The 23,034-nt window shown below is 38.4% G+C and overlaps 1 protein-coding gene across 6 annotated transcripts in view; it reads left to right on the top strand.

Moving 5' to 3' along the window:
* The window catches only part of TRAPPC9 (trafficking protein particle complex 9), a 407,093-nt gene that overhangs the window by 67,043 nt on the left and 317,016 nt on the right, over nt 1–23,034 (top strand). For all 6 annotated transcript variants that reach the window (XM_015856396.2, XM_015856397.2, XM_032442917.1 and 3 more), the window contains one exon: nt 6,117–6,241. In XM_015856396.2, coding sequence (XP_015711882.1) covers nt 6,117–6,241 — 125 coding nt within the window. The remainder of the gene's footprint in view (nt 1–6,116; nt 6,242–23,034) is intronic.

Genomic DNA, 23,034 nt, shown 5'->3' with positions numbered 1-23,034 from the left:
GAACACACCAGACAATAACACAAAAGTATGTGTGTCCCACGTTCAGAGTCCCTTCTATTTGTGTTCTTGATTCTGTGGTCAGGAAATTCTGTGTATGTATTCCATGCAATTCTAAGGCAGCTGTACTCCATAAGACAGGAGGAAGCACTGTATTGCTTGGTACAGGGTGGCTTAAGGAGCTTCGGCAGTGAGGTGTCTCCCTGCTGCTCGACGAAGGATTTTTACCGGGTGTTCACCTCGTGAATATAATGAGTTCTTCTTTCAAATCTTAATAACTTAATTTTTGAAATCTACTTTTTCCCTGATGTTTAACAGGACAAGAACAATAGCTGCTCTTTCGGATTGTTTTATAATTGGTAACTTGTTAGTGGGAAGGAGTCTTTGAAAAAAGCTTCTATTAAATGAAGATAATGTTTTGCAAAGTAAATTAAATTGCAACAAATACTTTATTATGCAGAAATGTTTGTTCATTCTGTGCAGAGGGGACCTAAAGACAGATGTGAGACTATTTAAATACATAAACTCATCAAAGGAATTAACTAATTACGTGCTAAGAGAAGCAAAACTTCCTTAAGCCTCTCCTCTCTGGGGGAGAAAATGTTGCAGAGAAATAATAGTGTATTTCTAAAAGCAGTGATCTTGAATGTGTTTTTAATATTGGTATACGAGACCATTCTGCATCTATTTCAGACTTGCTTTGCTGCTTCAATTTCATAGCTAGATTTTATTCACTTCATGTTCTTACTCTCACGTAGCCTGTAGATATTTCTTTGTTCAAAAGGTACTTGGTTTTGAGTCTTGTCAGGTCTGACAAATCAAGGAGCCTAGATAATTCTATTAGGATAATCATTTTATTGACAATGATGTCAGAAGTCCTAAGAGATATTTCAGTATGATCACATGTATGTTATTACTTTTGGTTGTTTTTATTGCATTTAATCAATCACATTATTTTCTCAGTTATTTCTTTTTGTTTGGGGGGAGGGCTCAACTTTGATGTTCATTTTCATTGTAGTCGCAGTTCTAATCAGAGTAAATGAGTCTTTAATGGCAAATGCTTCCGTCCTTCATTAAATTCATCACCTTATTCTTTTAAAAACTGTTTATTTTCTGAGAATTTCTTACAGATTTTTTTTAATTCCAGCTTTAGTGTCTGCAGAAGACAAGCTGCCTTTTTCTCTTCCAGCTGCCTTTGAATCCATCTATGGTTTCACATAATTTTATTGTTACAGTCATTATTTGTTAACAGTATGTAAATGGGACTAAAAATAGGACTTCAACCTGTGTCAGTTGTACAAGCTGCTACACAAACATACAGTTAGAGGTACTTTTGACCCAAAATCTTCAGAAAGAAAATAGGTAAGACACACACGAGGCAAACAGTAATGAATTTCTTATTAGAACATATAGGCTAATTGATCCATCATCCCGTTACGTTTCCTGTTGTGCTGTTTCTCTGTGGAGGTTATTCACTTTAGCATCTTATGTAGTATGCAAAAATATGCTCGAGTCTTTGATTGTGAATTTCTTTACCTTTCTCTTACACTCTTATGGCGTCCAGCTTTCCAGTGCTAATCCAGTTAATTCAACGACCACAAGAGTTTAACCTTATGCTGCATTTCCTATTGTTAATTATTACTTTTGTCCTTATCAGCTGTAATGAAGTCCCAGTGGAGCACTCGCTCTGCTGGGCTCTGTCTGTGCTCTGGCCCTTGGAGACAGTGAGTTAAAGCCTTCCTTGTAGCATTGCCTGGAGAGCTGCTACTTGTGGTGCCCTGTGCTTAAAAGAGGGAAGGAATTGCATCTTATTACCCAGCTGTACTGTGAAGAGTGAAGCAGATAATACTGCTCAGCTCTCTGGTCTCTGACACAATCTGTTCTTATATCATTTTCCCATTTTTCTGTTGTGGTTTAACACCCTGTAGGCAACCAAGTATGCCATTATCCTCACTCAGTTATTACTGCTAAGCACGATGCCATGTGGTATGAGAGATCCCTTTGAACAGTTTGGATCACCTATCCTGTTTGTATCCCCTCCCAGCAACTTGTGCACCTCCATCTCCTTTCAGGCACAGTAGTGTGAGAAATCCCAAAGTCCTTGATGTAATGTAAGCACTGCTGTGCAGCAGCTGAAACATTGGGGTAATATCAACACTTATTTTCATAATCCAAAACATAACACCATTGGAGCTACAATGAAGAAAATTATTGCAGCCAAAAGCTGGATGCTGTTACTCTAGGGATGGCAAGTTCCTAGAATTCTGTGGAATTCTCACTTCCAACAGAATGCAAGATCATCACTTGTTCTTTTTTCCTAAGAAAAAGAAAGTGTATTTGTATTTGGCAAGCGTTCTCTGGCTCCTGCCATGAACTAGTTTAGGATTTCTTCTTTGTGCTGAAACTGTTTTGAAACTTCTACAATATTAGGTTAGATATTAGGAGGAAGTTTATCACACAGAGGGTGTTGATGCACTGGAACAGGTTGTCCAAGGAGGCTGTGGATGCCCCATCCCTGGAGGCATTCAAGGCCAGGCTGGATGTGGCTCCGGGCAGCCTGGTCTGGTGGTTGGTGACCCTGCACATAGCAGGAGGGTTGAAACTCGATCACTGTGGTCCTTTTCTAACCAGGCCATTTTATTATATGATTCCATGATATGATATGTGATTCTATGAAAATAGATTTGATTGCTGAGAACAAAACCAGATCCTTCTCTCCCAGACCCAATCTCACCCCCTGACCCCAGGTGGTGCAGAAGATGTGATGGGTGTTGGGCTCAGCCCATCACAGCCCCTCTCAGTCACAACCCAGAGTACTGTTGGCCTTCTTGCTCACAAAGGCACACTGCTGGCTCATGGCCACCCTGTTGTACTTCAGGATCCCTGGGTCCTTCTCCTCACAGCGCCTCTCCAGTAAGTCAGTTCCTAACGTGCACTGTTGTATGAGATTATGCTTCAGGTGAACTCTGTGGGGCTACAAGGTGATGTGTACTGTGGTCCTCCACCTCCTCAGTTTTGGAGTCCCTCTGCTGCTTCTCTCTTGGCCTGTGCCTGCTGTGCACTTGCAATAGGGTTTATGGTTACCATAATTATGATGTGTTTGTTTAAAAGCTGACGTACTTTGGTTGTCTGGGCAAAGCCAGTGATTGTTGCACAGCAGTGCACTGCAACAGGGCTGTGGATTTGAACTGAAGAGAAGCTGCCTTGTGGCAGCACCTTTTGTGACACTTCGGTCACTGGCTTGTAAGTCTTTATCTTGACCTGCCTTTATGAACAATACCTTGATCAATTATAGGACTCTGTAGGATTCATCTGTGCAGCATAGTGTGAAAGTGGCTAATGAAGTTAAACTGACAATTTACTTAACATTTGGGAGGAAGTAGGAAATGCTGGGAAGAGATTAAGCTCTGTTATGACAGCAGTGACTGTGATGTTGGAAAAGTAAGATATTTTTTTTTGCAGTTACCATGGAGAAAGTGTTGGTCATGTGCTGTTACCATGGAAATGTTCAATGCGAATTCCAGAAATCAGAAAGATTTCTGGACCAAGTATCAAGACAATTGTTCTTTTTATAGTGAAAAGCTACTCGAGCTGATTGGCATTATGAACCTGGAGGACGTAGCATCTTCAGATCTCTAAACTTTATGAAAGAAAATGAAGTGTATTTACAGTTTGACAACTCAACAAATATAAATGTGAAGTAAATGAAAACTTCTGGTAGACCTATTTAAATTTATCTATTAGCTCCTTTCACCTGCAGTCAACCAAGTTCAGCAGCTTAGCAGTGCTTTTGATAGAACACGTTTCCCTATTCTCCAGTGACTGTTGAATGCATTGCAAAGGATCAAGTTGCAAAATACTAAACAAACTTTGCTGCCTGAAAAAGCAAAATAAATTGAAAAAGATTGCTAAAATGTTGATTAACTTTGTCCCCTGGCAACACAATCACCTGGCATAGTCAGGTTGGCATAGAGTTGTGAAGGGGTGAGTCATTTGAAGTATGACACAGGGCCTGGCACCGGGCCCTGTTATGTATCGTGTCGTAGTACCATGAGTCAAAACTAAAGTTTGAACGCTCCTGTGATAGCCTGAAACTTTCCTCTTAGCCTGAGGCAAAATCAGTGTTCTGTTTGCTATCCTGCCTTCTTTTGCTCTGAGTTTAGAGGTGAAAATTTCTCCCCTTTCCCTTGAAACAATGTAAGCAAAAGTTTGTCTCTTTTGCTTTGAAGAATAATGGAAATAAAATGGGACAAAATAATTAACAGGAAGATGAGTTGTTTGTCCAGTCTGTTGTTTAAGGCACTGTGTTTTCTTACCTCAAAGAAGGCAAACCTGGGGCCTGGTGTGAAAATGGAAGACAATTGCCACGCAATGTTTCATGTTTGGTTCTCTTCCTTTTGTTTTGTGCAAATAATTTTCAACTCTTGTTCTTATTACAGAACCAATGAAATTAATTAATCAGTCTTAAAATAACATTTTTTCCTTAGGGTAAATCTTTTAATCTTCTTTAAAAAGAATGGATTTCCAAGCTCTCAATTGTATTTACCATCAGTTTTTTTCTGATGGTTTTTTTCTATTTTTTTTTTTCTTTTTTTTTTCTTTTCTGTCTGTTAGATGCTGATGATTGATTTTCTGGTGCAAATTCACGTGAAACAAATATTTCTTCTAATATGAGAGTTTATAAGGATTAACAGAAGAATTCAGCCTGTGTGAAGAACGAGGCTTATGGGGCATATGTTTCAGAGTAGTACAGCATGTTTTCCTTGTGCTCTTTGGTTTGCCCATGTTGATGTATGGTGAAGGTTTTTACTTTGGTCCACTTTACTTTGGTTTCACTGTTGGTGGAATACTTGTAAGTTCTTTGACTATTAAGTAACTCTACCAAATCTATGTCTTCAAATCTGATGTTATTTTGAATGTTCTGTATTTAAGGCTGAATTGAGGTGTATTTTTAAACAATTCAGTTAATGAATTTGGAAGCAAAGAAACATGGAAATTGCCCTTTGTTTTCTTATTGAAATGCCTGTGAAATAGGATTTTAATGAGGCAAAAAAATTTCATGCTTGATCTTGCTCTTCTGATTTGAGCCTTTGAGAAATGTATAAACAACAGGTCCAGATTTGAAGTTATCCATGGATTTGGTATATGATTTAGCAAGTAAAATTAGGTAAGGAAAATTTCCAAAGGAGAAATCTGTTTGGTTTTTGTTTTTTGTGATAAAGGTGATGAAGCACTGTCGCAAGTTGTTTAGAGAGGTGATGGCTGCCCCATTCTTGGAGGCATCAGGCTGGATGGGGATCTGATCACCCTGATTTACCTGTAGGATTCCATGTTCATTGCAGGGGAGTTGGACTAGATGACCTTGAAAGGTCCCTTCCAACTCCAAGGATTCAGTGATTCCATAATAATTTGGTGTTCCCCCTGTGTGTAGTTATGTGTTCTTTGAGATGTGAGATATTGTCTGTATTTAATTGCTGCTTCTGGATTGAACTTGTCTTGCCCACAGTAGAAGCAAAGTCCTCCTCTTTGGACTTTGGATGTAAATTTACATAATAACAAATAATGAGTAATAATTGTAAATATAGTTATTAATTCATGTTAAAACTCATTTTTCTTTTAGTTTTCTTATTTCTTCTTGTTTTTATTACTTCTTGTTTTTATTAAACAGTAATTGCCTTGTATTTTAGCAGATCTGTGTTTAGCACATGGGTTCAGTAGGCTGACAAAACCAAATATGATACAGTGTCTTGGGAATTGTTAATAGATGTTAAACATTTACTAGAACCATTACAATAGTGAAGCACAAAAATTATACCTTTGTCCTTATAAACATTGCAAATATTAAATCTAAACATACATTGTGAACTCTGACATCACTATTATGTTTTTTCAAACTTGATTTCCTTATTTTCCTGTGAGTTTCACAGAGGTTTAGTTGTTTTCCTGTTTACTTTTTGTCTTCTAGAGAAGAATACAGTGAAATAATCTTTAAAGTATTTTTTTGCTATGTTGTATAAAATACTATATCAGTTTTTCTCTTTTTAGTAAAGGAAATACTGATTTACTGGAATACAATGTATTGTAAAACAAACAAACAAAGAAGTTTATTCTTTTTCTAGATGGAATCAGTGTTAGTGGGCTTCCACTTTCCAGTCCCTTTCGGCAAGTTGTCAAACCAAGAGTGGAGGCTAAACCTGTTAACCCTCAAGAAAGCAGCAAAGGTGGGGACTTCAGTCATGTGAAGGTAAGTGACATAAAAACAAGTGAAATTTGTTTTGATTGTTCTGCATCATTATTTGATCTTTGATAAAAAAATAAAAGTTTGTTTCTCAAATATTTCTTTATGTTCTGTTTTTGGACTTGTGGAACAAACAAAGTGGAGCAAGATCAAAGGAAGGACTGAACTTGCAAAGAGCTGCTTACCAGTAGAGTATGCTCAGGGAACTGTCAGTTCTTCTCTCATATTACTTTCTTATGCTATATTCTCTATAGCAAAGTGATTCTTTGTGAATTCATTGGTTTTTGTTTTTTTCTTTTTTTTCTACTTCAATGTACTGAAGGATTTGTACCTTCTAAACATTTTAGGTTCAAAGTCTTACTTTCACACTTGCAGTACTGAGCCTCTTAGATGGATTCATGCGAGTAGTAAAAGAGAATAAGTGAGAGGACCAAATGAAAAGTAAATGCAGCAGGATGAAGGAACAGCTGTGTGGGTAGAACCAGCACTGTGCTTACTTTGAGAGAGGCTCCCCTGGAGTAAACTACTGTTTGTTTTTCTGTTGAAGATCTTAACCTTCTGAAGATGGAAACTTCTTATTTTGAGCAGGGAAATAAGAAGGGTTTTTTACTGGCCTCATTTTTTGAGAGAGACCGTCTAAGATAAAATCTACAGAGCTTGTAAGAAATGTACTAGTGTACTAGACTTAATTGGCCTCTTTTGTGCACGTTTGGTGTGCCATGTAATATTATATATTATTTCTTCCCACATCTGTGTTCTGCCTTAGGTAATTCTGTCAGAATTTAGCTCTGTACATAACAATGTTTGGCTTATCATGTCTTTGACCTGGAAGCAAACGTAGGCTTCGCTCTTTTCAATTGCTCACTTTAAATCTGAATTTTCTTTCTTCCCAGTGAGGTTACTTAGATTTACATTTGATTGATAAGCAGATGATTCTGTTAATTAGTGAATGTGCTTCTTTTGGGCCATTAGAACTACTATTTCATTTTTCACTACAAACAGGATGATGACATGAATAAAAAAAAGCCCTCCTAGTAAAGACAGGAAATTCCCAAGCTGAACATACCAAATGAATGGAAAAAAATCAGTGGCTTAAAATTTAAGTCAGAGAGATTCCAAATTAAAATACCAGGTGGTTATTGTAAATAATGGGGTGAATTTACCATTTAGTAATGCGGTCAGGCTGTGTCTGGGCTGGGTTCTGGGGAATTTGCTGTGTTTTTGTTTTCATCTTGCTTGACTTCAGGCTGGATATTTTTCAGAATAAGTAAATACGTTTGTTGCCAAATGTAAAGACTCGCTCAGTAGGTACATCGTGTCTAAAATGTAGCAAGCAGGGATACATACAAGAGAGATGGTTCGAGATTCACTTTGAACCTGAATCTCAAAATGTGTCATATTTATGAATCTGAATACCCTGAAACCTCCCCAGAAGGTGCTTCAGCTTCTCTTTGTTGCTGCAGAACAATTCAGTGTGTGACCTATTGTGTTTGTCCTGCACGGTGCCATTTGGGACAATGCCTGCATTTTAAGATTTGTCTTGTAAGAGCCAGTGAGTGTGGTTTGACAGGGTTTCAAGCAAGTGGGAACGTCTAAGTTAAGAAACAAGATAGACCTTACAGAAGTTGGATGTGCTATGAATACGGTCTGATATTAATTCATGATTTAACCAGTTTTCATATGACAGGTAAATATTTGCAAATGAAAAATGATATAAAATCAGGTTTCTCATGTTGCTGTTTCTGAGATGTCATTATTAGTTTGCTTGATGCTTAAATCTTCCCTGCCTGTTTGTCTTCCTTTTTCTTTTTGCTTCAATACAGAATGTTGCCAGGATGCACTTGGACTTCTTACCAATCTTGGTTTTCAATTTTGCTACAGGCTGTCTTCTTTATACCAGTCACAAGCTTCTGGAATTGAGTGTTATAACGATCTCGTAAATTTAGTATAAAAATTCCTTTATGGTCTCATCATAAAGCTTGCTTACACCCTCAAGCTGAAAAGAATATCACAGTATAATATTATGTTCAGATGTACTCTCTTTTTACTGTTAACTGCTGAGTAATTTGGCAAGCACTGTCCTAAAATCCCTGGTCATTCCAGGGTGCATCTGTACTGCAGCATGAGCGCTTAGCTCTGTATGGCTGTGGTAACACTGCTAGGTGAAGTTTTAAAGAACTGCTGTGTTCCTTTACTATCAGTCAATGGTATGAAATGTTAAAATATTACATGTAGAACTAATCTAATTTAATACACCATCTGTAGTATCTCTTATCAGGTTTAGTCAGCGTGTATTAAAATAAGATACTGGACTTGTTTGGATTTTTCCATGCAGTTCTCAGGTGATGCTCTTGAAACTATGGAAGTATGGGAGTGTACAGTTTATGTTGCTGATGCTTTAAGCTCAAAATCATTTTACTTATGTACCTTGGATCTATTTTAAGTTTAACCTGTATATAGAACATGTAATTCTTAGATTTTGTAGTAGTTCTAGACTGTGTAGTTAGTGAGGATGTTAAATCTGCCAAATATTGGTATTTAGATTCCTTCTTTTTAGTTAAAGAATGGTTGTTAAGCACTGGAATAGGCTCCTCATAGAGGTGGTTGAGTCACCATCCCTGGATGTGTTTAAAACCTGTTTGGATGTGGTGCTCAGGGACACGATTTAGTGGAGGGTTGTTTGTTAGGGTCGTATGATTAGGTCGTGGTTGGACTCAGTGATCTTGAAGGTCTTTTTCAACCTGAGCAATTCCATGATTCTAAATGTGAATTTACCATTGAGATCTTAGAAACAGAAGTACAGTACCAGTTAGGCACTTGGCTTTAATGTTGTCCCACTTTGTAATTCAGTACTGTGCTTGTACATTCTGTGGCTCTGAGTTCTCCATTGATATTACAACATTAAGTCTTGTCAAGAAAAACATTGAAGGTACGAGTCTCTAATAAATTTAAAACTAATGACAATAAAAGATGTGAAACAAAGCTCTTTCACTTCCCAACTTGCTTTCTGTTCTCTTTTTTTCCCCTTTTTGATTGGTTAATTGAAATTTGTGAGCTGAGTGTGAGAAAATGAGTCACATTTCTTGAAAACTACTCAATTAAGTCCCATGAGCCAAATCAACATTTCCCAGCTCATCAATGTGTTTTTTTTGCCTTTTTGGCTGAGGGTAGGTTTGTTCTGCAAAAATGACAGAAATCTGAACTCTTGATCATTGAAACATGGCTTGCGCAAAGTAATTATGATCTGAATTTGGATGAAAACCTGCAGTTTTTGAATAGACTGCTTCTAATGGCTTTTAACTTTCCTTCCCTCCCCAGTTTGGCAACGTTCCTTTAAGCACTTTTAGGATTCTATAAACAGTTGAGTACTCAGCACTATTTCTGCTCACCAGCTGTACTGTTCTGTGCATTGTTACGTCTAAAGATGCACACTCTGAAGCCCTGGAGAGGAGTGTACTTCAGAACATGAACTTAAGTATTGTACAAACAGTAATCTCTGGGGCAAAAAAAACCACATTGCCTGGATTTGAGTAAATTAAATTCATTCATATTACATAGTATTTTACATTCAGTATTGCAACTGTGGTAGTTGTAATTTCAATTCAAAACGTTTTTCAGCTTTGAATACTACCTTTTCTTCCATCTTATTTGACATGGAAGCAGCATCATTTAAGTTTTGCGTTGTAATGATATGAAGGTTTTGCCTGTCAAAAGCACCACTTACTCCAGACTTTGTCACTCAGTAGAAAGGTTGCTAGTCTACTTAAATCCAAACAAGTATCTCATCAAGGATAGTTGCAGCAGATATAAACTACTGCATAAACTACACTTTATCTCTTGTTCCCTCTTGTCTGAAGATGAACAGTGAAAAATTCAAGTTAACATCAACTCAATGAATAAAGTTTATATGGATAGCAACAGACCCTACAGTTGCAAAAACTTTGCCCAAGGGGTGGCACATGCCATAGTTTGCCTTGGTGCTCAAACTACAATGAAATGATGCTGCTATAGTTTAGTGTTTGTTAGCATCTCTTGAACTTAATGATTTGTGGTAGTTTTATCCTCACTTGCCAGTCATTAATATATGGTCAGTGTCCATCCGCAGCAGACATCATTTGTGCGTGAGGAGGAGCACTTCTCTCTTAGCAGCCACTGTATGTACATGTGTATGTATTTGAATTTCACTCTTGCAAATTATTGCATGCGTTGTGAGAACAGATGAGGTAAGTCAGGCAGAATATTTGGACCAGTTAAATTTAAGTGCCTTATTTACTAGCTTTTCAATCCATGTACATTAATACTACTATTGGCATTAAGCTTCTGTGAATCAAGAGATGTAGCAGTAGTCCTCAACATTACTTCTAACATTAATTTTGAATTGTTTGGACCTCTGAAGACTTGCTTTATTCACTACACAACAATGAACTGTATCTTTATCAGTACTCAGCCTCCCTGCTTGCACTTTGGTTTTGGTCTGAGTGTCCAGTTTGAAGTGTATTTTCATCTGCAATGCAAGTGCATTTTGATTGATTTTGTGTGCTCCTAAAATGAAGGTATATTGGCCGGGTCTGAATGAGAATCTCTGTAGCTTACTACTTCAGATCTGTTTTCACCCAAGTACGGAAAATCTTGTTCTACAATACAAGAGTTTTTCCAGAATGACTTGCCTGAGAACGTGAAAGAGACTTGTATTCTGTTCTAAGTGGTGTTACTTTCGAGCTCTGCTGTGCTTATTTTCACAAGACTTGTCATTATAGTTTCTAGAACTGAAGCAGAAGTGTGGAATTGGCTGGGAGGGAGGCAGCTGCTATGGTGGGAAAATGTGGTGACAGAAGATGAAATGCCAAAAAAAATAAAGTAATAAAAAATATAGATGTAGCTGGGGAGACCAAAGGAGAGGGCAGCTCTGATCGGCTGGAGCTGTGAAGGTTCTACAGCGCCTAAATAAATCAGCTTGATACCCAGTGAAGTTGATGATATGCTTTTAAAAGTAGAGTTGAGATTTTAATTCGGCTTGTTAAAAGTGTGAAAATAAATGTGCTGTGTGCCATATACTTAGTCTTATTACAGTTACTTGTAAGCTACTTCAGCAATATTACTGTTCCTGATGATTACGGTAAGGTAATGACATTCACAGGACTTTATCATAGGAGACTCAAGTAAATTCTTTAGATCGTAGGAGAAAAAGTTATACAATGTAAGGATACTGTTTCAATGTAATTTGTATCTTACCTCATACAAATGGAGGAAGGCTGGAAATCTACGGCTCCGGATGAAATGTGTCCTGGAGCACTGAGGGACTTGGTTAATACAGCAGCCAAGCTACTCTTGATGATATTTGAAAGGTCGTGCTGGTCAGGCAAAATCCTGGGTGACTGGCAAAAAGGCAAAGTAGCACCCATTTGGGGTTGTAGGGATGACCAAGGAAACTATTGCCCTGTCAGCCTCATCTATGTGCTGGGGAAGAACATGGATCCTGGAAGCTATGCTGAGGCAGGTGGAAGAGAGGGGTGTCATAAAGGAGAACCTGCATGGCTTCACTAAGGGCATGTCTTCCCTGCCCAACCCTGTTGCGTGGTTATGATGGCATAATTGCATCAGTGGAGAAGTGCCTCTGATGTCATCCATCTGGACTCCAGTGAGGCCTTTGACTGTCAATATGCCGGATGGATGGCTTACTATCCAGAGAGATCTAGGTAGGCTTGAATGGTGGGAGCTGGGACCAGAAAAATCTCATGAGGTTCAACGAATCCAAATGTAAGTACTTTCACTGGGGTCCTTCCCAACGAGGACAGATGAGAAATGTGGCTTTTCAGTGCAGAGAAGAGAAGGCTCCAGGGAGGTCTGAGGGCTGCCTTTCACTATCGTAAGGGTAGCAACATGAAAGAAGGGGACAGGCTCTTTAGCAGGGTCTGTGGTGTTGGGACAAGGGGAAATGATTTCAAACTGAAGGAGGGGAGGCTGGATATAAGAAGTGTTTTTTACAGTAAAAGTGGTGAAGCATTGGCACAGGTTGCCCAGAGAGGTGGTGGATAGTGGTCATCCCTGGTGACATCCAAGGTCACTCTGGACGTGGCTCTGAGAACCCTGATCCTAGCTGTAGGTGTTCCTGTTCACTGCAGAGCAGTTGGACTAAGATGATCCATCTTTGAGAGTCCCTTTCAACTCAGAAGAGTCTGCCATTTCTCTGTAGTAAGTATTATATGGAATTGGGTTATTCTTTTATGTAAAGCAAAATTTGGAATATAAAGAATATATGGAATGATGCTTTTTATTTCATTTGGAAACTGCTTCTACTTCATCTGTTTTAAAATCCTTTTGCTACTTAGTATGACACAAACGTGGCTGCATATCTCTGTATTCTGTTTAGTAGCTTCGTGTTCAGCTGTCAGTTGTTGCATGTGAGTTCAGTAAAATTCATGACAGCTTTTTCATTTTTAGCTAGTTACTCATATCTTAATGCTTTTAAATGTACTGTAATACAGTCAGTATTCTAAAGACTTACTTGAACAATTTTAGTCCGTAATTTAACTTATGCAGTTCTGCAGCTGCCTTAGTAGCACTGAGGGCCTTCTCTCCATAATTTGCTGGCTTGCTGTTCACCTACAGTCTAATTCACTCTTTTCTTTCAGCATTTCTGTTCTTACCACCTTATTGCTCTGGTTTATAGTTCTCTGATCAAATCTCTTCACCCTTGACCTCACTACTGTTACTTTATAGCTTTATAGCCTAGTAAATAACACTGTAGTTAAATCACTTACATACCAAATAATTGCTATCCTTATCTTGTTTACTTCTTTCAATCTGTCTTCTTGGTTTGTCCTTAAAATAAGGCAAACTTCTTTGTGACAACACTTCTACCTAGAGAAGATGATTTTTCCAAGTGATTTAGTCAGAAATGTAGGTTCATATGCAGTATGATGAACATGTGTTGTGTTTTCTTCTATCTCTTTGATCCTAATAATGATGTTCTATTACTGTTACAAATCTTCCCTTGGAACAACAACAAGCAGCACACCTAAAAGTCATTCCCATATGTTAGACTTAACCAAATGAACTTGTTTAGCATAAACATGGTGTGTTCCTTGGAAAATTAGTTTGTGAGAGAGAAGGCGCGCTTTCCAAATGATGGCAGCCGGAACAATTGCTCTGTACACGTAATGCATTCAACACGGTTAAGTGCTGCTTTCAGCACTTGGGTCATAACGATCTGATGCACAGTATAGGCTTGAGAAAGAGTTGCAGAGAAGTTGCCCAGCAGAAAGGGATGACGAATCTTGGAGTAGATTTGCCTGGCAGCTCGGGGCTGTGCCCACTGCTCTGGGCAGCCCATTCCATGCCCACCACCCTCTGCTGCAGACCCTTTCCCTCCAGCGCTGCCCTCCACTCCCTGTGAGGAGCTGCAGCCGCCAGCAGGCCTCCCCTCAGTCAGCTTTGCTCTAAACTGAGCTTGCCCTGTTGAGCCTTGTCTATCTTCATTGGATGCTCTCTAATAGTTTTATGTCCTTCTTATATTATGGCTCCCAAAGCTGCACGCAGTATTGGATGTGAGGCTGCACCAACACAGAACAGAGTGGGACAATCCTGTCTCTTGCCCACTTAGCTGTATGATGTGGGGATGCTGACTTACAGCTGGCTGAGCATGAACAAACAGGTGTGGGCAGGCGTTCAAGATAAGTGCTAATCTGGCCTGTGTCAGAAATAGCATCGCAGCAGGACTAAGGAAAGGAATTCTCCCCTTGTACGTGGTGGCTGTGAGATGACGCCTCAAATACTATCTTTGGTTTTGGTCCCCTCAATGCCAGAAGGACATTAAGTTGCTTGAGTATTTGCAGAGGATTGCAGCAATACTGCTGTAAGGACTGGAACGCAAGACTTACAAGGAGCAACTGCAGGAATTGGGATTGTTGAACCTAGAGCAGAGGAGAGGTTGATGGGAGACCTTATTGCTCCCATCAGCTTGAATGGAGGGTGTCATTTTCTTTTCTTTGATAGCAAGTGAGACACAAGGAAATGGTCTCATATCGCACCAGGGAGGGCTTAGGTTGTATGTTTGGAAGGATTTCTTCATGGAAAGGGTGGTTAGACATTGGAAGAGACTGCCTGGGGAAGTGGTGGAGGCTCCTTCCCTGGAGGTATTCAGGTGATGCGTGGATGTGACGCTTGTGGGTGTGTTTTAGCGATAGGACTTGGTAGGCAAGGTTTGCTTGGTGGTCTTGAAGTTCTTTTCCAACCAGATGACTCTGTAACACTCGTAGTGCTGTGCAGAGTTTGTAATCTCATCATTTTGCTTTACATGGAAAAGCGCCTGTTTAGACTTATATTAATCACTAGTGGTGGTGAGCAGCATCTGCATCCTAACAGTTTTTGTAACTGCTGCTTCTCCTCTGTAGCTTATTTGCCATATCTGCTTAGCTTGTTTGAATGTAAGGAAGAACAAATGGAGAATACTGTATAATTTTAGGTTCTTTTTTCTCTCTTAGGGTGTTCTGTTACAATCACTAAAACTCATTTCTTATGAAATGGCCAAGTTCAAAATGTAATTACCCAGAAATTTGCTGCTCAAGTTTGTTTAAACCTTGTTAGATTGTTGTTCAAATATTTCTCATCTTGCAGGTGATAATCTTTTTCTTTTTGCATGTGAAATGCTTGTTTGATCTTTTTTTGAGATTCCATAAATGCTATTGATTTAATCTTTGGTATACGAGCCGCAGTAACACAATACATTGACAAATAATGAAGAATAGCTTTGTCGAAGGCTGAGTTAAAGACCACGCAGGTCTTTTTTAGCAGCCTGTCTTGTTCGTTGTTAAAAAACAGATCAGTTCTTTTTCTATTTATTTGTGAGTAAATAAACATGCAGACAATTTCTGCTCTTCAGTTCTTTACGTTTTGAAATAACATTTATCTTGAAATTGTCTTAACTTCTCCATCACGTTTGCCGATCATTTTTACCCATGAGAGTCTGTTCTGTTTTTCTTTGAGCAGGTAGTCAAAGGAGTTAAAGTCAGTGATTTTCGTAATAGCTGTCTCACCCACGAGGAAGGGAATAAGATTTAGTAATTTATCATTGTAGGGACTTAAAAAGAGTAGGTCAAGCACTGTAGTTTTCTGCAGAAGAAACTGGAAACATGATGTGATGGCTGTAATTGATGCTAAGTCATTTGTTAAAGGGCACATCTGAATTTCCTTTACCAACTTCATTTCACCTAGGGAAATGACTGGATAATCATCACAGCAAGATCTACATTTACTGTTTATGAGGCAAAAAAGGATTTAAATGTCATACTTTGCAGTTTTTCAGTAAGGTGGTTTGGATTAATGTTCTCATTGTGGGTTTACGTAAGAGAATTCCAGTTTGTTTTATTTTATTTATTTTAGGCTTTCCTCTGAAAGGTGAAAACACTCATAAAACCAATAAATCCCAGGTTTTAATGCAGCTGTATCTTAGTGTGTTATAAAAAAATAGATCAGAATTACAACTTGTATTGTTAGCCGCTTTATGAAATTGATTTCTGTACACTGCCATTAAACTGCTGTTCCTGTTGACAAGAACAGGACAGGTGACAGGTTTAGCTGTCTTCTGGTTTAGCTGAAATGGGACTCACCAACAGGAGAATGCAAATGACAAGAAGCAGTTAAAATGCACGCTTTTTAATGAAGTGATTCTCAGGAACGAAGGGGCCTCTAAATAACTTTATGGTGGTAGCTATTTTATGTAAATAGTACTGCTTACATTCAGTAATGTTGTATCCTTGTGTAAAATGACAGGCAAACTGAGCAGCACGTTTTAAGTACTCTATGAGTAACTTATTAGGGTTAGAGCATTACCTGCAGCTCCAATCATTTTTTGTTAGTCATTTATGCAAATGAAAGTACTAGACAAAATTACTACTGCTGCTGCTATTTAATATAAAGGCTGACTGTCCTGAACAAGGAATGATTTGCCCGAGATGCACACAGTTAGGGCTGTTTCCATTGTAACCATGAAATGTTCCTCACTATGGCGTGGGTGAGAAACAGCTGATACAAGGCTGTTTTTTAACAGCAAAAACGAAAGTCTAAAATCTCACATTCTTTACTGGTGAAGAAATTTAACAAAGTATTTTCTCTGCTCAGCATCTTTTTTTCTTTTTTCCTTTTTCTTTTTCTTTTTCTTTTTTCTTTTTCCTTCTTTCTTTTTTTTTCTTTTTTCTCTTTTCTTTTTTCCTTTTTCCTTTTTTTCTTTTTTTTTCTTTTTTTTCCTTTTTTTTTCTTTTTTCTTTTCTTTTTTTTTTCTCTGTTTTCTTTTTTTCTTTCCTCCAAAAGCTGCTTCTGGATCTCCCTACTGCCCAATTCTTGGTTCCTATGAGTAATTATCCATCTCTGTTTATTTTTGCTCCTTCCATGCTAACCTGTGTTGCATTTTAATGTATTCTTCTGCCTCTTGGTTGGATGCTGCGTGCGGTGCTGTGGTCAAATCAAACTTTCTCCCTCAGTTTATTTGACATATGGCAGCCACCTGTGGTCTATATTGTTATCTCCTATCCCAGACTGGAAAAAGGATGCAATGGCTGTAAACAAATTGAAGCAGGTAAAGGTGGAATATTATCCAGGTGCTCTAATCCATCCTTCTAGCCTTGGTTGGAAACTTCCTACTGATGATCCATCTTGTGTGATCCTGGTAAAGTTGTCTCCAGGATGCCAACTTAAAGCCAAGAATTTTGAGCTGTGACATGCATTTTTGGAAGTCATCCCATTTTGGTAAAATATTTCAGTCTCAAAATACCTTATGGATACTTAGAGCAGTTACTTCAGTAATAATATAACCATGTTGTTCATCTTACTACTAGGTTTGATTTGTCCACATTCAGTTTCCAGCAATGTGTTTAGAAGCAAGTAAAGAGCTTTCTGTCCTTGGCATCTTTTTTCTACTTGCTCTCAATGATCTCATGTGAGACCAATTATTTTTTAGAGTTCTCTTTTCAGCTTTTTTCGTACAACATAGACATCATATTTAGAAAGAGACCTTCACCATTTCAACACTATTACACAACTTGGTCAAAATTTTCCAAAAAGGACTATTTTTGCTCTTTGAACGGCATCTCTGTAAAGCGATGGAAACAATTTTATAAATTGTATATATTTATATATATTTTTTTACAATGTTGAAACTAACCTTTCGAGTTCCTCTTGTGTTGGCACTGTCACACCATTATATGGTGCAATTTCATCCCAGTGTTTTTTCTAATACAGGAGTAGAATGGTTTGATTACTGCAGAAGTTCTTTGTATTTGATATTCAAGTGTGAGCTGTTAACTCTCAGCATAGAGGGAATGGAATTGGATCTGTTAGTTGATAGTTAGGTTTTTATCTGGAATAATAATAAACACACCATTGTATTATCATGTCTTGTGCCACTTAATGCAGTGAGCATTGCTCCGAGTGTGTGTGTATCTAGGAAAGGAAAAAACTGTCAGAGCTCCAAATTTAAGGGAATAATAAATTTAACTGTGATTTCTATGGAGGAAAAAAAAGAAAAAGCAACCAATGGCCCCCAAACCAAAAACTAACCCTCAGATGTTGGTGAAGTGGCAGCTCTGCTTACCTTATTTTGTCTCTTTTGGGAAATCACTTGCTTTGAAAAGCCCCTGCTGTGAAAGCTAACTCCGGCGGGTATGTGAGTCAGAGTGAACTGAAGAAGCCATATATCCAGTAGGGGCCATTTCTCACCGTTACCTGGGAGCATATTTTCAGTGTATATTTTTCAAGGCATTTGAATTTAAAAGCATGACAATGAGGATATGAACATGCTGTCTTTGTATACTGTGTCTAGCCCAGGGGAACTTTTTTTTCTCTGAAAACTAAAGGATGGTGACATAACTGTGTGCAGAACAACACAAAACATCAGCCTACACTGTAGTGCCAGGGTGAGTCGTCCTGGGTTGCATGTATGTCACACTTGGCTCTCCTGGCATGGTAGTGGTTGTGTGTGCTGAGTCTTCCCTGGAACAGCAAGAAATAAGATTGGATATTTATGTTACATGCATAAACTTCTAGGAGGTATTGACTGAAAGAGGAGAGCTCCTAACAACAGCTTGGTATTTTCTCCTTGCAAGAAAAATACCTTTTGCATTCTGGGCAAAGTGTACAGATTCTTCTCTAAACTCTATTATTGTGATATCCAGTTCCATCCAGTGAAAATACACAGGAATTGACATCTGAAGGACCTGATAGCAGTTGCCTGAAATAGTTTGTCCATCAGAACAGGGAAGGTCTCTCCTAATTGCTACTGTTCAGTGATGGAAGATGGAGCCCTTATCAATTCATGTACATGGAGGATGCTTCCCCTGCTCAAGTGGAAGAGCCATGGCCTTGTCAGTGATATAGGAGGATCTTCTGCCTTATGCTTTCTGTTGGCATTTTCCTCCTTTGCAGCACTATGGTGCATCAAGCCATTTCTGGAATTGTGTGTGCTGGGTAGGTTAATATTTTTATAATTAAACTTAGTACCTTTTTTGCTTTATAGTATTTTCTGCTCATTGAAGTTCTTTGCCATGAACAAACTCCTGGTTTCTTTTTCAGGAATCTTGCCATCTGTTGAGTACCTTGTACTAGCCTAATGTGTGAAAGTTAGATTCAACTCCTGTTCTCATTTCTTGCTTGTTCAGCTTGTAGGCTTGCCATCTTATTCAGAAAGAAAACTGAACTGTATGAACACTAGAATTTTTAAGACAATAATAATTGATTCTGTGATTCTTACTGGGCTCGTGTCCTTGCAAAATGGACCTAACAGTAAAAGCTTACTGGAATTCACACACAGAGTCACAGTTACTTTTGGAAGCAGAAACCTTCATTAGGAAAATGCAGTTTGTAAACTTGCTCAAATTGCTCTCTGAGTCAAACCAAGGTATTTGTTTGAAGAGTTTGAAAGTGAAAACTCCTTCTCCCAGACAGCGGAAATGTTACTGGTTTGGGCTCAAATGCTTCAAGTCTGCAGTGTAGTGAAACACCTCATTAAAATTTTGTCAGCCGGTTTGAAGTGTTAGTCCTGGGCTAACCTAAACAAATGTGATGGATTGGCATGAGAATATTGTGCAACACTGCATCTCAGCACAGTTTCTGTAAGCTCTTTTTTTCTTTTTTATTCTTCCTGCTCTATTCCCACTTAAAAAGGAGTATTTTGAACATTTAACTTCTTGTTTTTTTTTTTTTTTTTTTTTTTTTAAATTATTATTATTTTTTAAAAACTTACAGACTTTTAGAATTGTAAAATCCTTGATGTTGGAAGGGACCTTTAAAGGTCATCGTGTCCAACACCTCTGCAATGAATGAGGACATGTACAGGTAGATAGGATGCCTGGGGCCTGATCCAACTTTGCCTTGAAAGCCTCCAGGGGTGGGACATGGCAACCTGTGCCAGTGCCTCATCACCCTCACTTTAAAAGACTTTTTCCTTATATCCACTCTAGTTCTACCTTCTGTAAGCCTGAAGCCTTTTCCACTTGTTCTGTCAGACCCTTCTAAAGAGTCTCTCCCTTCTTTCTTGTATCTGCTTTAGATATTGAATAGTCACTGTCACGTCACCTCAGAGCCTTCTATTCTCCAGGCTGAACAGACCCAGCTCTCTCAGCTTTTCCTCAGAAGAGAGGCGTTCCATTCCATGGATCATTTTTGTGGCCCTTTTCTGGGTGTGATCCAGCAGGTCCTTGACTCTCCTGTACCAAGGACTCCACATCTGGATGCAATACTCAGGTGAGGTGTCACTGTCACAGAGTAGAGGGCCAGGATCACCTTCCTCGCCATACTGACCATGCTTCTTTTGATGCAGCCCAGGATCTGGTTGGCTTTCTGGGCTGTGAGGGCACATTGCTGGTTCATGTCCTGCTTCCCATCCACCAGTACCCCCTGGTCTTTTTTGGCAGGGATGCACACAGTCCTTTCATTCCCCAGCTTGTATTGGTAGTGAGGGCTGCCTTGACCCAGGTACAACATCTGGCACTTGGCTTCATTGAACCTCATGCTGTTTACAAATGCTCAAGGTTGTCTATGTCTGGATGGCATCCTGTCTCTGTGGTGTGTCAAGTGCACACCCTTGCTTGGTACCTGCAAACTTGCTGAGGGTGCACTTGACTCCACTGTCAATGTAATTGATGAAGATATTGAAGGGTATCAGTCCTGGAATCAACCCCTGGGGGACACCACTTGTCACTGATATCCATCTGGACGGTGAGTTGTTGACTACAACTCTATGGACTTGATCTGACTGTGAACTTCCATTCAACAGTTCACCCATCAAATCCATCTTTCCAATTTGGAGAAATTGGGGTATTGTGTCAGAGGCCTTACTGAAGTCCAGATAGATGACATCAGTGGCTCTTCCCTCTTCCATTGATGCAGTGACACCATCATAAAAGGCCACTAGGTTGGTTAAGCAGGATTTGCCCTTGGTGAAGCCATGCAGGTTCTCCTACCTGTCTTCATGTGCCTTAGAACTGCTTCCAGAAGGATCTGCTACAGGATCTTTCCCAGTACAGAGGTGAAACTGACAACTCCTCCACTTTTGAATGGCTACATGTTTGGGATTACTGGGGACTTTTTACCAAAAAAGTCTTGAATTTAGCTCATTGTATAGGAAAACTTCATTTTTCATGCTTCCTTGTCAGTGTAAGTAGTCTTATTGTTCATGAGTTAAGAAAACCTTGAAGAATGGTTGCAGATACTGAAAAAGAGATTTACATATTATCCTCTCTGTAACTAATTGTGTTTCCAGTGTCATTTCCTTGCACTTTTTTTTCAATACATTTTGTTGAGGGCTACATTTAATTGGAAAGCAATGAATTGGAAGATACCCATTGCAATTTTAAGAGTTAATCTATGGGTTTCTTCACTGTGTTGATGCTTCCTGAATATATTCACTTCTGGAGTGGTTGGCTGCACCAACATAAAATGTGGATTTTTAATATATAATACAAAAAGCTTTGAGGTTTTGGGAGCTGGGGTTGTCTTGGGAAATCTGAGCTGTAAGCAATATGCATTGAGTGAAGTCTACCATTAAATGATTTTTAAGGTGAAGAATGAGAAATATCTGTATGTCTTTAACAAAAGCCATCTTTATGTAACATACCCTCTTCTAGAACACTTTTCCTTCCTTCATTAACAGGAACAGGGTCAAAAATTGGCAAGAAGAAAGGATTTTCTTGCTGTTGTAGTATTGTAGTGTTATACCTTCAGTTTTGCTCCATGTCTCACTTTAGTGCATGCACAGCTATTCATTTGAGTAATGTTTGTGTATCATGAGAAAAGGGTGGACATGTCTCATTGAGATGGCAATGTGAGAGAGATGCTTTTCAGCTTCTCATTTTATTCTGTTAAGGTAATTTTTGCTGTGTGATTTTCCTCAGTAGCTTCTGCTTTACTCAGTAGCAATCAATGACAGTGTGAAAGCCCATCACTGCAAAGAAAATAAAAAAGAAAGGCATTGAAATTTGAATATTATTCATCTTATTCTCTCAATCTCATGACAATATCCAAGTTCTCCTCTTTTAAGAATTCCCCTACTTCACTGCCACTAACAGTTATTCAATCTCCCTATTGGTTTATGGCTGTGTAATCCATACCAAATTATTACCCTACGTCTTCACTAAATAGTCCAGGCAAAAAGGGAAAAGAAATCTGTGATTTCCTAAAAAGAAAGAATATTATTATGCATGTAAAGGGTAGAGGTTTTTATCTGTAATTTAGATAAAATTAATTGCAAACAAATCTGTTTGAATTGTCAACATTTCTCCTCCCTTTTCCCCTGCATAATCTTGTTTTTTCTTTCTATTGGGTATGTTTTCATATTCCCTTTACTTTTTCATTTAGGAACTTAGAAGAAGAGGTTATGGTTCTGAAACTTCCATACTTCTGAATCATTGTTGTGATAACAATGTCATGTTAGAAATACCAGCAGTGTCAATCCACACATAGATAACTATTTATGTCACTGGCCTTTTGAAAGCAATCTAGTTAGAATTGATGTGCATGTCATTGTTCATTCTTGAAAATGTAGTGGTGCACCTGTTCTGGAATTAATTAAAGAGAACATTTGAATGTTATGGCAGTTCTGGCAAGTGTTAAATGCAATAATCCTTATGTCCTACCAAAACTTGCATGCTATTTGGATAAAATTCAGCTTAAATTATCACAGCATCCCAGCAACTTCTGGTGTGTTTTTTGACTGGAATCCGAGCCTCTTTTAAAAAAATCTTTTTGAAAATCAAAGCCCTTACTATGTCCCTGAAATAAAATCTTCCGTTAGTTACCTACAAAGATAATGTTTTAATTGTTGATTGGTTTGTATTAATATATCACTTAAAATAAAGTTTAATTAATCAGCGAGGTAGCAAAGGCTTGTATACGTGTTTCTTGTGTTAGGGGTTGTCCTGAGGGACATGGTTTAGTGGGAAATATTGGTGATAGGTAGATGGTTGGACTGGATGATCTTGGTTGTCTTTTCCAACCTTGGTGATTCTATGATTCTATTCTATAAATCATGTGATAATCAACATGGTAGCCAGACAGTTCATAGCATTAAAAAAGAAATAAAAAATGTCAAGGTATACTCAAATTTCCTTGGAATTGTTTGCCTGTCTTATCACTAACTTGTGAGAGATTTATAAAAGATGTCTTCAGATTAATAGTTGCTAAGAGTCTGAATGATTCATTAGCTTCATGGATTTACACCTTAGTTAAGAAATTCAAGCATTATCTAAGCAGGAATTCTTGACATTATTTCAATATCCCGGGTTTAGCTTGAGAAGTGAATGATAATATTG

This window comes from Coturnix japonica, chromosome 2 (genome assembly GCF_001577835.2).
Source record: "Coturnix japonica isolate 7356 chromosome 2, Coturnix japonica 2.1, whole genome shotgun sequence".
In the NCBI taxonomy this organism is placed as follows: domain Eukaryota; kingdom Metazoa; phylum Chordata; class Aves; order Galliformes; family Phasianidae; genus Coturnix; species Coturnix japonica.
Note: the sequence above shows the minus strand (reverse complement) of the source record. Positions and strands in the feature narration are given on the sequence as shown.